Here is an 18,480-nt window from a genome sequence, read left to right on the forward strand (position 1 = left end):
AATGCATCCAAGAGAGCAGGAGTCAGAGGGCAATGCAGATGAGGACAATTTGGAAACTTAAATATTGAATTTATTATAAACTTTTAGGAGCAAGCTGGATATAGTGAAGATCTGGGGTTTTATCTGAATGCCTCTTTTTTCTGTTCCTTGTGAGGCACAAGCTCTGACAGGCTCATTGTCCTTGCACAGACAGGTTGGGTGCCTAGAAGGCCACTGGATACTGCTCCCCTCCGAATTCTAGGGAGGAATTGGAGGTATTTTCTAGTATTATAGGTCATAAACCCTCCTCTGGTACAATTTTCTCATTGATTATCAGTTAGTTAGTTAGACTTAGTTAGCTTTTTTAAAAAATGGCTATGGGGCAGCTAGGTGGTTCTGTAGATAAGAGATGAGAGGATATGGGTTCAACTCTAGGCACAGACATTTCCTAGCTGTGTGACTCTGGGCAAGTCACCTGACCTTTGAACCAAAACACAGAACTGATTCTGAGACAGATGGTAAGGGTTTGGTTTTTTTAATGGCTATTTACCAAGGTAGAATAGTAAGAACAGTTGGTGCAAAATATCCCTCCCCCCTCCTCACCAAAAGTCTGGAATGCTCCCTCAAGTTCTTGCAGAGCCCAAAGGATAGTCAGCACAAGCTTAGAGCATCTGACATGGCAAAGGGGTAACTCAGAGCTGCCAAGACTCCTTTCCCCCATCAACCTTCTTCGTGAAGCCCACATGAAATTCCCTTTCAGTACATTATCGCTTTCCCTGGACTCCCTTTTAGAGCCTTCAAGCTTTTCCTTCTTGGGAGCTTGAACCTCCATGCCAGCGAGCACCCTCGGTCTGGATCCTGCCCTGGACTGGACGTTTGCCCCAAATCCTCCCATCTCCATCTGGAAGTAGATGGAGGACCCAAAGATGAAACCGTGGAGGAATGCAGGAAGCTGACAGCTCGTGATTCACAGTGATTGAAAGGCCTGCCCGGTAGACTTTCACTCATAATCGTGGCTACATTGATACTAAAAGACATTATTTAAGTTGTTTCTAGTGGCAGCAGGGAGGTTGTCCACTTTGTTCCTCAGTCTAGGCTACAGTTTGATGGTCGTTCTCCAGTACCAGAAGTTTATTGTGTGCTCAGTGACGTTGTATCCTTTAAGGAATCATTGAAAACTCTGTAGCAGTAACTTGTGTTGGAAAATACTGCCCGGCTATGAATAGTCACCGTATTTACTCAGGGCTGAAGAACTCGTTTAGGGTCTAGGCTGGATTATGGAGGAATGGACCCTGAGCCATATTTACTTAATGAGGGTTATGCAGAGAGTCCAAAGAGATATCTGATGGAAGGAGCCCTCGTACAGATCGATGGAATTGATGTTTAGAACCCAACTTTGAGACCTTATATTTATTTCTATTCAATTTCATCTTCCTAGAAAAGATAAACTTAGTCTAACATGACCTTTTTGGATAAAGTAATTATAGATTTTTTTTGTGTGATCACTGCTTCCTTTTCTACATGTTTGCTAGTCATCCTTTTACAGATACATTCTGCCAGTCGGTTCAAGATCTATAAGGATGCAATTCAAATTTAAAAGAATAAGAAACCTTCCTCTAATTGGACAATGGTCAAAGGATGTGAAGAAAAGAAATTCAAATTTCCAGTACTCATATAAAGAAACTTACAAGTCATTGATCATTAGAAAAGTATAAATTAAAGTAACTCTGATGGTCTCTCTTAAATCTGTCTCACAGATTGGAAGTGACCAAGGTGGGAGGAATAAAAGGAAAAATGGCAGCTACTGAAGGGATTATGGGAAAACAGGAACATTAATGACTGTTATCAGAGCTGTGAATTGATACAATCATTCTGGAAAGGACTTTGAAACTATGCCCAAAAAGTTATTAAGCTGTCCATATCTTTTGACCTAGAAATACCACTCCTGGGTATATATCACAAAGAGACCAAAAGAAGAAGAAAAGGACCCATGTGTGCAAAAATAGTTATAGTAGCTCATTTTTTTAAATGCAAAGAAGTAGAAACTAAGAGGGTGGCCATCAATTGTACGGCTGCACAAATTATGGTATATGAATGTGATGGAATACCAATGTGCCATTAGAAATAGCTAACAGTTAAGGTTCAGAGAAACCTGGAAAGACTTATAGAAACTGATGCAGAGGGAAAGAAACAGAAACAGAACAATAACAGCGACATAGTAAAGACAGACTACTTTGAAAGGCTTAAGAATCCAGTGAAACGATCAGATATGATTCCAAAGGACCAACAACGGCCTATGCTGCTCACCTCGGGATAAAGAGGTGATGGAGTTAAGATACGCAGAATGAGATGTAGAGATAAAGATATATTTTTGGGACACAAACGTGCAGGATTTGTTTTGCTGGATGATGCATATCATTACAAGGATTTTCTTTTTCTAATTGAAGTTGCATGGGAGAGAGAAAATAAATACCAGTTAACTAAAATATTAAAGTTAATTTTAAAAAAATTTTTAAGTGAATACATTCTGAGATTTTGCCAGGAATACAAGTCAGATTCATAGGCTTATAGGTTATAACCTCAACTTTCTAATTTTTATTTAATCAAGATAAATTTTGCCCTTCTCTAGGTCTGCCACACCTCTCACTTTGTCTATAATCTTTCAACAATAAAAGCTACTTACAACAATGACCAGTATGAAAGTGTTTTTTGTATGATGATGAAAAAGGTGGGGAGGGGAGATAAAAGCTAACAGTGACTCAGCAAGTATATCTGCCACTTCTTTCCATGTCATAGGATATAGTTCACTGAAGACTGGGGATTTGAATTAATCAGACAGAAGTGAAAGAAAAAAAAAAGATGAGTAATGAATTTTTAAAAAGCAGAGAAGAAGTGAGAGTGGAGGTAGAGGCTGGTGCTTAGCACAGTGCCTGGCACATAAGAGATGCTTATTCCCCTTGAAGACAGAATTCATATTTTAACATTCTTTTTATCCCTTTCAGTACCTAGCATAGTTCTTTATTCATAGTAGGTCCTTAAGTGAAAGAATGACTGTACCATTGTCTTATGCATGAAATGTCCTCTCATCATCTGTTGTACCACTTCTAGCATTTCCTACATTGTTTGTAATTTGTAGCATTTAATTATAAACTCTCATATCTTATTCCCAATTAGATTGTAAGGCTTTTTAATGAAAGAGACATTATCTTTTCCTCTTTTGCAGCCCTCCATAATATCTAGAACAAATTAAATGCTCACTAGATTGATTTTTCCCTAATTTTTTTCCTGACCAATACCTTTTTTTTTTTAATATCAGAATCCTTTTTTAATATACCCACCCCTGGATTCCTCCCTTACAATGAGGAACTAACAAGACAACTTAATAAATGCTTGTTGATTTACTTGCTGAAATTTTTCTTGCTACTGGGGTATTTAGTAGGTCTTGGCAGAAGATATGTTGATTAGTTGTTGGATATGGAAAGCTTCACAAATAAAAAATGATCATTTGTCCCCTTAAGTCACATACTTGATCAAAGTTTAGATTTCAGTGTTTTCTGTTACCTTTTGTGAGAGACTTAGATGAACTTGGAAATTTTTTCTGTGTTACAGAATGTTCCATCCTGGGAACTGACATTGATCTTCAGATCATAGAAAATGACACCGTAAGTATAGAGATTTTCTTCAAAGCTTGGCTGCAAGACAGTGGGACGGACCAAGAGCATCTCCATCTCCTTCTTCCTTCGCCGTGTTTCAGCAGCTTCTCCAGCGCCAGCTCGGAACCAAGTACGGTAACCCCAGTCCAGACACAGGAAAGGCTCCCATGGGATGAGGGTAGACGTGTAACAGGATAGCAGAGCAGATTCCGTGTCTACTGGCATGGTTGGAGATGGGAGACTCCATTGTGTTGTGACTATTAGTAGAATTGCTATATGTCACCTAACTGGCTTAATGATTTAAAAAGATTTAGGAAAAAAAATAATCAAAGAATGGGATAATATAGGGAAGGTACTTTATAGATCATAAAATGCCATATAAATGAGTATTCATATACAATGAAATAGTCATTATAATAATTAATTGCACCATGTTGACCATAATTTCATTTTTTTATTTACAATATGGATCACAATCTGATGGGGCTTCAGAAGCACCATTATGAGTATCAGTCCGTATGGTCCTGGGGACGCAGAGGGATGATGTAATGCATGATGATTTCCAGCTGCTAGAATGTGACACAAACGTAGGGATGGTTTGTGGAATCTAGAGGGGGGTCTAGCTCTAGTGAAGGGCCTCTGTGTACTGTGGCACTGAAGCACGATGGAGAATTTCTGCAAAAAGCAGATCATCTGAGGAAGTCTGGACTCGCCTTGCTGACAACTTCAAGTTTCAGCAGAGAGAGGAAGCAGCAAAGGGAACTACTTCTCTGGACTTCATTCTGACCAACAAGGAAGTTAGTGATATAGAAATGACAAGAACTCTTCAGGGCTGCCTGCCACAAGGACTGCAGAACATGAAGCAAAACATTACCTTGTGCTGAGTGTTGCCTGCTTGCTTTGGGTACTTTCCTCCCTGACCACTGCCTGCTTTGGGCCTGGAACCCTGCCTATAATTCCCTACTTCAGATGCCTGGACTTTCCCCCATGGCAGCCTGGTCCCTGTTCCCCCTTATTCCCTGGGGCTGATTTCAGTCATTTCAAACACCCCACTGGCCTGGGACCTACGAAGTGCAACACAAGAATTTGGGAAAAAGGAAACAACAATGTCATCTTAGAATTAATAATTAATTGCCTGAAAAGGGAATCCTGTATATTGTTCAATTTGCTCCTTGAATTTTAAGAGGGCAGATTTCAGAGTTCAGAAAGAAGATGAGATCCCGTGGCCAGAGACTCTCAAAGGAAAGGCCCTGGGAAAGATGAGGCTCTTCAAACAAAATTCTAATTATAAAATCATGAATTGTAGAGATAGCATGGTACAGTGGTGAGGGTCACCTTTGGAAATCAGGAAGGCATTGATGACCTCCTTATCAGTCGTGTGACTCTAACCCAGTCACTTAAGCTCTAAGATATTCAGAGAAGAAGTCTCTCTCTGCATTGGGGAAGGGAGTTTGCTCCCTGGAAGACCTCTGCACCCATGAATCACACTTTTGGTCCTTTTCCATCCACAGTCACAGATGAGGGGAAAGTTATCTAAAAATAAAGATACAGATTCACAAAAAGTTATTTGGCTCATTTAGAAATACATGTACGGAGGCAGCTAGATGACTCAGTGGATTTAGAGACAGGAGGTCCTGAATTCAAATGTGGCCTCAGATACTTCCTAGCTGTGTGACCCTGGGCAAGTCACTTAACCCCCATTGCCTAGCCCTTTCGACTCTTCTGCCTTAGAACCAATACACAGAATTAAATTTAAAACAGAAGGTGTGGTTTTTTTAAATAATTAAAAAAAATGTTAAGTACATGTATAGGGGCAGCTAGGTGGCACAGTGGTTAGAGAGCCAGACTTGGAGATGGAAGGGACTGGGTTCAAATGTGGTCTCAGACATTTCCTAGCTGTGTGATTCTGGGCAAGTCACTTCTCAATTCTGAAACAGGTAAGAGTTTAAAAAAAAAAAAAGACAAAAATCAAAGGATGAAAAAAAAGAAATGGTATGGACCTATAAGAGGACTGTCAAAAAGACTAAAACCTAGAATGAATTTAGGCTGCAAAAAATAAAATTTTTTAATATTGACGATGCAAAAACATTAAACTATGTTCAGAAGAAAATGAAGAACAAAAAAGAGATGGAACTATTTCTAATGCCAAATGATAAAATGTTACATACAACAGAAAGAAAAACTTGAACTAATCTCCCCTGCCTATCCTACTCTGCTCACTTTTTTTTACCATGTACCATTCTGTTATTAGCAAATTTTTCCATTTTATCTACCTTTTCCACAAATATTCATTCCATCTTCTGGCCAAAATGAAACCTTAATTTCCTTTCATAACAAAAATAAATCAAGGAGACTTATCGGTCTCTCCAGATCAAACCAACAGAGGAAACATCTGAGAATTATTGAGTCTTTCAGAAAAATACATAGAAACTAACAGTCTGAATGTGATATGAGGGAATTGCCTAGAAGTACTGCAAACAGAATTTAGAGAATCAATAGATTAGTATCCATAGGCTGCCCACAGAGAGGAGCCCTAAGTTTAACAGAAATATAGTTACAGACTTCAGAGCTTCACAATCAAGAAGAAAATCACAATCTTGAAAGGAGCCAAGAGGAAGCAATCTACAAATTAGCAAGCACCAATTCAAATGACGTAAAGACAGGAAATGAAAGAAGAGGCCAGAATGTGATACGCTGAAAAGCAAGAGAGATCAGTCTATATATCCTAAGATTAATAATCCTGGAAAACTAAGGGTATTCCAACATGGGGAAGGACAATTCTTTCGTAATATCATAAACTTTAGTTATTTCCTGAGCTGGGCAGAAGCTTTGACATAAAAATTGACAAAGCAGATGAAATTTAAACAAAATAATCTGAAATTGAATGTGAAGAAGTATTGGCATTCTTATAGAACTAAATAAGTAGTTTTGTAACTTTTAAATCAAAACTGGCATAAAGGTCTTTGAAAAAATAAAGGCTAGAAATTTAAGGAAGGAATCCCTCAAAAAGAATTACAGCATTAGGAAGACTAAAAGAAAAGGGCTGGGTGAAATTAAATAATACTTCTTGAAATTAAATGCCACAAATAAAGATTACTCAAACAAACAGGTAGTGAGCAGGGGAGTGAAAGTGATTCTTAAACCACATTCTTCTATGATATACCTAGGGAAAATAAACGAAAAATAATTTTTGAAGACTAAATCAGTAAAAGGAGAATCTCAGGATCTGGCTTCAGTGTGAGCCAGAGGAGAAGGGAATGAAGTGGAGTTTGATTAAAACTAGGTTATATATTTGTACAACCCAGTGGAATTGCTTGTCAGCTCTGGGAGGAGGGAGGGAAAGAAAATGAATCATGGAAACATGGAAAAATATTTTAAAATAAAAAAATAAATAAAACGAGGTCATAAAACTAGATACCCTTTTTACATGATGTAGACATAAAGGGCAACATCATAAACAATTTAGTGAAATGGAAAAAATTACCTATTAGATCTATAAATAGGGAGAGTTCAAGACCAAAGAAGAGACATAAAGTTTAAAAGTTTTTGCACAAACAAAACCAATGCAGCTAAAATTAGAGGAAAAGTGGGTAAAAATCTCTGCAACAAGTTTTTCTAATAAACTTCTCATTTCTAAGATATACAGGGAACTGAGCCAAAATTACAAGAAAAAGAGTCATTCCTTAGATGGGTAAATGGATATGAATAGGCAGTAACCTTAGTAAAGTAGCAAAATACAAAACACACAAAAAAAATAGCATTTCTATGTATTACTAACAAAAACTAGGAAAATTAGATGGAAGAAGGAATGTAATTTCAAATAACAATAAAATATAAAGTAAATATCTTTGCTAACCTATACATATATAAATGCAACTTATATACTCAGATCTGTTACTTCAGTAATGTGACGTTGCTTGCAGCAATACAGATGGGAAACCAGCCATGCCTGTCCCTTCTGTTCAGTTGTTAACCATAATATGACTATAAAACAGTTTTTAACACAACTTAAGAAAGACTTCAGAGAGTAGAGAGGTACTTGATTATTCAGTGTTCTGATTTGCAGAATGATGGTACTGCCCAGGGTAATTTGTGGATTTGTCACTATACCTTTCAAATTGCCAAAATAGAATTATCTAGTAGAATTATATAGTTAAACAAAGAATTAACTTTAAAGAATTAAATAAAATAATAACAGAGGCTATATGGAATAGTAAATGGTCAGAAATATCTAGGAAAGCAAAAGTAGGAATGAAGAGTATGATCTCACATTAAAGTAGTAATTATCAAGATTTTGGTATTAAATACAAAAACTGAATGGAAATAAAACAAGACTTGAAAGGAAATGCCTGGGCAGCCTACTTTTTAATAAGCCCAAGACTATAAAGTATACTAGGAAAAGAGACATATTCAAGAACTGCTGGGAAAATTGAAAAACCAAACTGTCAGGAAAATCATTTAGACTAGCATCGTACATCATATAGTTAACTATTCATGTGGATAATGCCATCTCATCAACTTGGGTATTCCCTCCAGTGATGCAGATCTCAGTGCCATTCATGGGTAACCATCCTGGGCAACTCTTGTCCACGTCTTCCCATAAATTTGTCAGAGAGAGTCCACCCACCTGCTCCAGGCCTTCTTTGCTTTTTTTTGATATCAGAGGATGCCGATGGCTCTTATTCTTCAGATTTCCTTATTGATTATGTTGCAGTCTTTTCATACCCTCTCTGCTTCTCTCCACAACTAGAGCTCTGTATGATAATCATTTTAAGTTCTTTAGAAAACTGTTACATACCATGTCTTAGAGCTATTCAACAACATTGGTAGAATATTGCTATTTTTTGAAATGGACCTTTGTTTCCAAGAAGCTTGGAGCCATTAAAGGAATTCTCAATGCCCTGAATCATTCAATCAATAAATACTTATTAAGGGCTTACTAAGTGCCAGACACTGTGTCCAAAGTCCATCCAGAATGGTCTCTTCTTTTTTAATTCTGTACCTAATTCATTTTCAATGTGTACTTTCTGTCCCAGATACACCCTGATGGATAAACTGTCTGCTTCAGATCCCCTTGAATGTCAAAATCTAGTCAGTAGTCATTCTTCATCTTTTTGGTCTGGCCTACATAATCAGACCAAACTCTTTTAAATGGTTACAGTACTCTTCCAAGATTCTGCCTTCTGCAAACAGAAGCATCTGGAAGAAAACAGGGAAACCCTTTTAGTGTGTAGAGAGGTGGTAACCTCCTAGTTGAGAAATTACCTTCAAGATGGTATTTTTGTCTACAAATTAAATGTTTTGCCATAATGATAACAATAATCACAGTGGAATCTTATATTATTATACCTTCCAGGCAATTGTGTGATAATGCTGCACTCTTACAGAATATGATTTGTGAAAAACTGTCAGTTCCCTTTCTTTTACCCTTAAGGAGGATATCCTCACATATAGATAAATCTCCTAAACATTTTTTTATAGACAGGAAAGTATTTCTCTAGGTGAGTAACCACTGATGTTATCTTTATTTGCTATTAACAAGATCTGACATTTCTTCCATGGCTTTGATATATTCCTCTCCTTCAGATAGTTTGTGAATCACTTCCTAAATGTCTTCCCAACTGTGTCACCGCCAGTCTGAATCTCCTCGTTGTACACTTAGTCCGGTATAGCTTTCTCTCTAGTGCCATTTTTACTTCATCTGTAACCCATTATAAATCTCTAATCCAAGACTGGGATGTTAGAGTCAAAGTGCATTGACTCTACTGTCTTCAATGGTGAAAATGGTTCGTTATAAAAATCTTTGCAGATCTTTTCAGTTTTTTCTTCTACTTGTTGCCTTCTTCCATAGGCATCATTAAATACCCTCCAGATATAGTTTGTTCTCTTGCCAAACTTGCTGTAAAACTGCTTTACTTTTTCTCTGCTTTATGAAGCAGTGTTTTTCTTAATTAACCAGCATCCTTCTTCATAAAATTTTGCAAATATTATATTTTTATATATACATATAAAATAGGTGTTAAACTTTGAGTTCCATCTCTCTCAACTTGAAAAACAAGTCAGATGTTGACCAAAATGCTTTTAAAGCTCTTTTGGTCTCCTTGTTATGACAATTGATTTTCATTGGTTAAATTTCTCTATTAAAGTATTATAATACATATTAATGCAATTTCTTCTCTCTATTACACACTTTACTATAATTTACTTGGATAAATAGTTCAAGATTAATTTGTTTCAATTGTGTGCCATATCTTTTTCTCATTATTCTTCTAGCTTTTTACTATTTGGAATCTTTGCTCTAACAAGTTGGCAGTCTGCCTGTGCACAGACAAACCCATTCAAGGATGGCTCCCACATCAGTAATAATTCCTGTCCTGTCTATTAAAGTATTATCAATTCCATTGTTTTGTGATGGGATTCAGTGTTCATCATATCCAGGGCCTACCAATTATTTTCTCAAAGTACCCATAATATAATAGTGTCTCCCCCACCTAGTACCATACAGTAAGCATATTGTCTGCATTTCATTTCTCTCCCACTCACCAGGAGTAATTAAAAGAAGTGACTGTTTTTAAAAGACCCACTGGCAGATGCTCCTGGAAATTCAATTCTAACCCTTCAGTTCCTATGCTTTCCTGTGTGGCTGGAGAATAAGGAAATTTCCAGAATTGAGAACTCAAGTAGTTTCTTTAAAAAAAAAAAAAAAAAGGGATGTCATCAACAATGATCCAAAATAGTGCTCAGAGTCATAAATGGTCAAGAATGAACATTAAAACCGCCAATAGCCTTTTGCTTCATCAGATAAGCAAAAATAGTAAAAGACAAAAATAATCAGTGTTGGTGGTGATGTGTAGTGCTCCCAGGCCATACTAATTTGTTTGTAGAGCAATGAATATATCTAACCATCCTGGCAAGAAAAGTTAGAAAATTCTTCATAATCTTTATGCTCATGATACCAATATTGGGTTTTTATCCCCAGGGAGGTTATGGACAACAAAGAAAATAATGTATCTGCAAAAAGCTATTTATAATAGTGCTGTTTACAAATGTAGCCAAAAATTGGAAATAAACTGTGTATCTAGTGATTGAGAAATGACTGAACATATTGTGGTATATAAGTATAAAAATATCACCACATCAGAAGGAGTAGCAGAAGATGAAAAATTCAAAGAAATATGGGAAGAATTATATACAGCAACACAACACGATCAAAGCAGAATCAAAGGAAAATAGACATGACAACTACAACTATGTAAATGATTATTTTATTTTATTGTGTATGTTGATTTTCCATTACTTTTTTATTTTGATTTATTTTTTAAATATTTTTCCAGATTTATATGATTCATATTCTTTCCCTCTTCTCTTCCCTCCCCCCTCCCAGAGCCAACAAGCAATTCCACTGGGTTGTACAAATATTATCATTTGATACTTATTTCTGTATTATTCTTAATGATTTTTTTTTAAACCCTTACCTTCAGTCTTGGAGTCAAAACTGTGTATTGGCTCTAAGGCAGAAGAGTGGTAAGGGCTAGGCAATGGGGGTCAAGTGACTTGGCCAGAGTCACACAGCTGGGAAGTGTCTGAAATCAAATTTGAACCCAGGACCTCCCATCTCTAGGCCTGGCTCTTAATCCACTGAGCTACCCAGCTGCCCCCTCTTAATGATTATTTTAAAGACCAATAGAATTCAGATAAAAACATGGATCAGTGTGGGTAGTTTATGTGCACCCATTCTTCATTTTAACAGTCAAAACTATTCATATAAAGTTGCATGTCCTATCAATCTTAATTACTTTTTTAACATTTTGCTTTACTGATTGTGGCGTGTACAATTAGATGTTTGGAGTCAGGGAAAGTGGTATGATGTGTTCAAACAAAAAATTACTAATAGTTTCTTTTTATCATGATGCTTTTTTAAATGGAGGGAAAAAAGAGTAAGACCATAGTAGAGCACAACCCAGTGCTCAGGAGAGGAGCATAGCAATACCTCTTTCTTTTGGGTCTTCCCTTTTGGTCAGTCCTAAGGGCTTTTCATTCCTGGGCATATTGTGGGCAGAGAGCCTTTCTAGCCAGGGACAGTTTAAAAATAAAGCATTTCTGGGCCCTTTTCTCCCTTCTTTGTCCCAGGAAGAGCCCACAGGAAGGCCTTGGCAATCCTCAAGTAGGCTGGTTCCGAGGCTTCTGCTTTCCAGGCCTTCCCGTTTCTGGTGTCATGCAGGAACTCGGTCCCAGGCAGCTATACGAGGAAAGTTCTGACTAATTGGCAAAAGGCCCCACTGCAGGTTGTGGTGTTGGCTTCCTCTCACCCAGAAGACATACATTCCCCACAGACAGATTAAAAAGCCAGATCACTCACACAAGTGCCAAAGCAATACAGGGCTCCCACTGTGCCAGCTCATTACCCATCAAAGTGAACGTGCTGTTAAACCCAGGAGAGCAAGTACACCCTAGCTGCAATGGGTCACACAACCCTCCACTTCCTCCCAAAGGAGGCCTGCCTTTGGGCAGCCAGTGCTGCTCCTCTCCCTCACCAACCTGCTGCCCAACCCTCAGCTTTTGTGCTCTTTGAACTTTAAGAGGAATGGGTGGCAGTTAATGTCTCCTAATTGCATGCCCTGAGGGAGGCTGTGACCCACAAGCCTTCCCTCTGGTGCCTTTTTTATTGCAGTGTGTCTGAAATGTGATCTTCAGGAGAGGCTTCTTAACCCTGCCCTCCTCCCTGGCACAGCAGAGAGCACCCTGACAGCAGACAACCCCCGAGGAGACTTCAGCTCATTCTACCAGATGGCCCCCCAATCAACAGCATCATGTTACAGACTCCAAGTAATCAAGTAAGGTACCAGAGTTTCCCTGGATCCTTAGCCCCCGTCCGTGCAGACTCATGATTCTTCATTGTCCTTTTTTTTTTCCCAGTTAAATCCTCAAATAGGCCAAAGACCTCTGGGCAGATCTCTTGGCTGCCAGCCTGAGAATTAGGAATAGAGCCCTCAGTCCATGCACAGGAACTGAGAAGAAACAAAGTGAGCCAAGGCCAAAGGGGGGCTGTGGAAAGCAGTACCCCTGCATCAAATGAATGGAAAGATTCCAGGGGCCCCAAAAGCGGGGAGAAGGCTAGAAAAATAACTAGAGCTGAAGTTTAGACAGAAACCAGGTGGGGAGTGGGAGCGGGAGTGAGGATCAGGGGGGAGATAGACTACACCTGAAGGAAACTTGCTTAAAATGGGTAGAAGGAGCACTGGATCTTTACCACTTACTACCTATGTGACTTTAAGCAAATCAGGACCTCAGTTTCCTCATTTTTAAAATTAGGAGATTGTTCAAGTTGATCCCTAAATTCTCTTCCAGTTCCTAAATCCTATAATGCTGGTGAAATGAGGGAATTTTCTACCCCATTTCAAGTTGCTTCTATTTCTCTCCTGTCTCCTCAGGAGTCCTTTAATGTCCTTTAATGGCCTAGAGGTTTTCCAGAGAAGATATTTCTGTGTAGCTGGTTAGGGTGAGAAGTGCAAAGGTGGGGGGAAGAAGCAAGTTCATTTATATTCATGACCATGCCCTTTAAATAACTATTTATTATTCTTGTTTTGATTGTAGGAAGAATTTCTTCTAGAAAAGCAGAAACTCTTGACTGCCTCTAAAACTATTAATTCAAGCAGGATAACAGGATCTGGATTAGATCAGGAGAAATGGGAATGATAGAGAAGGGATAAGTAGGAGAGCTGCAGCTCTGTTACTTATTGGCTGTGTGTGCTTCGACAAATCACTTCTCTCTGAGCCTCCTTCCAGAACCAAATCTATGACCTTATGACCCAGTGAATTGTTAGAATGAAAGGAACTGCAAATTATGGGGAAAAGGAGGAGGAAGAGTCAAGAAACAACTCCAACATTGGACATTAAATGGCCCCACTAGCCATGATGGCAGCATTGAGAATTCTCCCCTATCACTTCCCTTTGCATTTCTTCCCCTTAGGTTTACTCTGAGAAATAGTCATTGATCACTGGCCTGACTTCTAGATCTGGGAAGTGCTTAAGGGAGAAGGAGGGGAGGCAGGAAGGAGGAGGAGGAGAGGAGGGAGGGGTAACTGTCCATATATCCTCGGGCTGTGGTGTCTGCAGATTCTCCCTGGAGGAGTATCTCCTTCCATGATGTCATTTTAGGACTACTACCATCACCAAACACATGCAGCCTGCGTAATCTTCCCAACCACTGGCATCACTTATCACTCGTCTACTCAGAAACCTCCAGGGACTTAGTGTCACATCAAGGGAAATGATGTACCCAAAGTACTCTGCAAATCCTAAAGTCCTCTATAAATGTCAGCTTTTATGATCATCTCATCTTTTCCATATTACTTGTATTATTCTACAGATTTCCATTGCCCATTACACAAAGTATCCATTTCTGACTGTCATTCAGGCCTCTCCATAATCTGGCACAAACCCACCTTTCCAGCCTCTTCTCATTTTACCCACCTTAGTATGTGGTCTTCTGTTCCAATCAAACTGGATGACTTTCCTCGATTCCATCCCTCTCGTTTGCTCATGCTGTGCCCAGTTCCTGCAGGGAGCTCTTTCCTACCTGACTCCACTTTCTTCAAGGCCCAGCTTAGGTTCTACTTCCTGTCTTTGACTACCCTGAGATGGAAGTGATCCCTCTCTCCTCACATTCCTCAGAGCATTTTGTTGAAAACACTTTTACTATATTTTCCCTTGAATCATGGTTATTTGTGTACTTGTCCTTCCTACCCTCAGATTACAAATTTATACAGAGCAGGGCACTGTGTACCACATGGATGGCGCCATTTGGGGAGCTCTCCAAACCCCCATTATACTCGCTTTGTTCAGTAACTTTGTTTCCTTAAATTTTTGTGTGAGTTGAATTCTGGGCAAGCAGAATCTGCTGTAAAGGAACTGAGGGAGTTCAGGAGTCCTCTGCTTGGGCACTTGAGATAGAACCTTTTGTAGTGTAATAGAGAAAGATGGATGGATTTTTTTTAATATTTTCCCATAGTTACATATTTCATGTTCTTTCCCTCTCCCCCAACCCCTCCCACCTCCTGTAGCTGATGCACAATTCCTCTGGGTTTTGCATATATCATTGATTAAGACCTAATTCCATATTATTGATAGTTGGACTAGAGTTATTGTTTAGTGTCTACATCCCCAATAATATCCCCATCAGCCCATGTGTTCAAGCAGTGGTTTCTTTTCTGTGTTTCTCCTCCCACAGTTCTTCCTCTGAATGTGGCTAGTTTTCTTTCTCATAAGTCCCTCATCCTTGCTCTGGATCCTTACATTGCTGCTAGTAGAGAAGTCCGTTATGTTCTATTGTACCACAGTGTGTCAGTCTCTGTGTACAATGTTCTCCTGGATGGACTTCTTAATATAGAATGGCTGACCTATGTCGGCCATAGATATATCTACAGATAAGTTCTGGGCTCTAGAAAGCCCCATTCTGCTTCTCCAAGAGACCCTCCAGTTTCCACCATTGTGGAAAAGAGGAAGAGGAGAACCAGTAACTAGTAGGGGAGGATCTGCAAGACCCAACAGAGCCATGGATGCATGCTAACTTCTTCATTGTCCATCTCCAAGGAGGGTATTGAGCTAGAATTATATCTACAACACCTTGAATATTTTTTTCTATTTTTTCTATCGTTATATGATTCTTGTTGTCTCTCTCCCCCCCCCTCCCCGCCTTGCATATTAAGTCTATGGGTATAATGCTCTTCTAGGAGTCTGGAATTACCTCGGTAACTCTGAGAAGGAAGCAGTCCCTCCTTGGCCTAGTAGGTCATAGCTCACTCTCTGCCAACTTGGCTTCGTCCTACAAATGCCAGTTATACAAAGGACAATAAGACAACAAGCAATCATATTTATTAGAACAAACAGTGAAATAAAAATCGGGGAAGTTAAAGAGGTTTTTGTTTTGTTTTTTTTTTATCCTGGGACTCCATTCTAGGAGCATAGGGCCACAACCAGTAGGCAATGGGTCACACAGTCGCTCAGGGTCACCCAGCTGGGAAGTGTCTGAGCCCGGATTTGAACCTAGGACCTTTCGTCTCTAGGCCTGGCTCTCAATCCACTGAGCTAGCCCAGCTGCCCCTACTTTAGGTTGCAGTTTCTTTAGCAGATGTAGTTTTTACAAGGTGGGGTTGCTAGCCCCACGCCCAACCCTCCTCCTTTTTCATCCGGGCTAGGGACCGTCCTTGGCCCAGGAGTGGTAAGGGTGGGCATTAGGGGTCAAGTGACTTGCCCAAGGTCACACAACTGGAAGTGTCCGAGGCCGGACTTGAACCTAGGACCTCCAGTCTCTAGGCCTGGCTCTCAATCCACTGAGCCACCCAGCTCAGTGGTTAGTGTAGTGATAACTAAAGAGGTTAGTGTAGTGATAACAACAACAATCATAATCATAGAATTTATATAGTTCTTCAGGGTTGCAAAACATTTTACAAATATCTCATTTTGCCATCACAACAATCTTGGGATTATCCCCATTTTACAGATGAGACTGAGAAAGGGTAAGTGGCTTGCCCAGACTTTCCCATGGCTAATAAGTACAAAACCAGATTTTAACTTCCATCTTCCTAACTTCAGGTCTAGGCCTCTGTCCACTGTGTGTCCCTCAATTCCTAGCACATACAACCTGAAACTGCTAAGAACTGACTTCGCTGGTAACATTGTTCTCTTCTTGGTTGAGTTGAAATTCTAAGTACTTTTTGACTCAGAAGTCAAATAAAATTTCAGCTCAGCCAAGGAGAGCCATCTTACCGGTGGTCTCTGGGCTCCATGTGCGGGGAATCAAGAGGCATGTTGAAGCGAGACTTGCAGCTCTAGGGAGGTCCCATCCATCATTCACAAATGCAGGCCTTGCCTTTCACACCTATCCCTCAAAGGCCCTCGTCTCCCCCTTTCTCTCCTGAGTCTCTCCACACTCGGCATCAGGGCCTCAGAAGTCTCTTAGCCAGTCAGAAATCATGCTTCCCTCCACATACTCAGAACCTTTTACTCTGCCATTGCACTGTCCATCTCCAGGTCCTTGTACTTACCTGGAACACACTCCCACCTCTCCTTCAATTCTTAGAATCCCTGGTTTTCCTTAGACCTGAGTTCAAGCCCTACTTTCTGCATGAGGTTCTTCCTGATCTCCCTCCCCAAAATGCTAGTTTTTCCCACTTCCCAAAATCATCCCATATTTATTCTGTACATATTTATGTATATATGTGCTGTCTTCCCAGGTAGACCTGAGGCTCCTTGATGCCAAGGGCTGGTTTTGCTTTTGTCTTGTGTCCTTGATGTGTAGCAAAGTACCTGGGTCAGCCAGAAGCCTCTTGATGCCAGTGAGCACTTATTTAGACTGGCTAATTCCTCCAGCACCCATCGCTGCACTTAATAAGTGTTTATTGTGTTTGTATTTGAGAAATGTTGTTGCCAGTAGGATTGCTGCTAAGGGGCACGGGGTGGGCATCCTCAGCAGGGTTGTGCAGGGTGTGCCTGAGAGGGTGGTTCTCACTTTGGAGCCCGGCCTGAGCCCTTGTGTGGTGACTGACTGCTTGGATTTGAGCCCAGTTGGGATAGGCTTGAATACCACAGAATGTTCCTTCTGTCCCTGCTCTCATCTTGTCCCAGGGCTCTAAAATCCAGTGGGGTCTGCGAGTCAGTGACGTATGGACTCCCATTCATCATCAGGCCAACAAGTTGTTGGCAGCTGGACTGGGATGAGCTAGAGACAAACCAGCAACAGTTCCATGCTTTGTGTCACAGCCTGCAGGTGAGTTCCCGTGTCGCTGGGCACCAAGAGATTGGAAAGCTGACATACCCGCCACTGAATGGGCATGAGCCCCAGAATCAGCACCAGTTCCCCTGAGCCATAACTACAGGGCTCTGTCCCAAGGTGCCACTGTGGGGAGAGGGTAAAGAGAGAGGGTCCTCCTTGTGGTGACTACGATCCTTGTACCTTCCCTCAAAGTCTTCTGTCAACCTTTTCTGCTCTGTTCTACAGTACACTCTTGTCCCCTATAGAATCCTACCTCTGTAACTTCCTCCCCAATCTCTGAGCAGGCTCTACTGTTTTTGCCCTAACTCCACAGCCCTCATTTCATCACCCCCTTGTACACTCTCTGCTGTCTTTAGGTTTCTTTCTGAGAGACTTGGAATCAGTGTCACACAACTCGGGAACCCCTGGTTTGTTAAACTGAGCTTTCAAGTATCAGGCAGCAGCAGAAGCAGCAAACTAGGCAGCAAGAAAAGGTTTTCCAAGAGGGAGGAGGGAAGGAGGAGAAAGGATGGATGGGAAAAAGGAAGGGAAAAAGAAAGGAAGGAGAAGGAAAGAACAGTGGGAGAAAGAATAGAGGAGGAAGCCTTCACTGACTTGCAGTGAAGGAAGAAGAATATTTGGGGGGAGGGGGACCATGAAAGAGAGTCTCAAAGATGCCCACTGAAAGATAATCTTTCTCAGGCAAGGGAGCTTGAACTTAGTCATGGAGGAAATGGCGTAGGCTCAGTGTACCATCTGGGAGCACCTCTACTTTGCATACCTCGTGCTTTATATATTGTGGCCTCCATTAGAACATAAGCTCCCTTCAAGGCAGAGACTAATTTTGAGTTTTCTTTATATCTCCTGCACTTAGCACAGTACCTGGCACATAGTAAATGCTTATTGAGTGTGTGTTTTTTTTTTAAAGAAATACCACACAGCTCTCAAGAGGAACCTTTAGGACACACAAACACCACTCATATCCCCTCTTGGATTCACTGACTCTGAGCCATGACTGGAATAAGGCAGGGTCCAACTTGAAACACCCCTCATGAGCTCCTACTGCCAGCCCTGGAGGTCCAGCAGTTAATCACA

The 18,480-nt window shown here is 40.3% G+C and overlaps 1 protein-coding gene across 1 annotated transcript in view; it reads left to right on the forward strand.

The window, feature by feature from the left end:
* LOC123251851 (meiosis 1 associated protein) overlaps positions 1 to 18,480 on the forward strand; it is an 88,877-nt gene that overhangs the window by 59,487 nt on the left and 10,910 nt on the right. Inside the window, exons 4-6 of the mRNA XM_044681173.1 lie at positions 3,589 to 3,762; positions 12,304 to 12,466; positions 17,259 to 17,400. Coding sequence (XP_044537108.1) covers positions 3,589 to 3,762; positions 12,304 to 12,466; positions 17,259 to 17,400 — 479 coding nt within the window. The remainder of the gene's footprint in view (positions 1 to 3,588; positions 3,763 to 12,303; positions 12,467 to 17,258; positions 17,401 to 18,480) is intronic.

This window comes from Gracilinanus agilis, chromosome 6 (assembly GCF_016433145.1).
Source record: "Gracilinanus agilis isolate LMUSP501 chromosome 6, AgileGrace, whole genome shotgun sequence".
NCBI lineage: Eukaryota > Metazoa > Chordata > Mammalia > Didelphimorphia > Didelphidae > Gracilinanus > Gracilinanus agilis.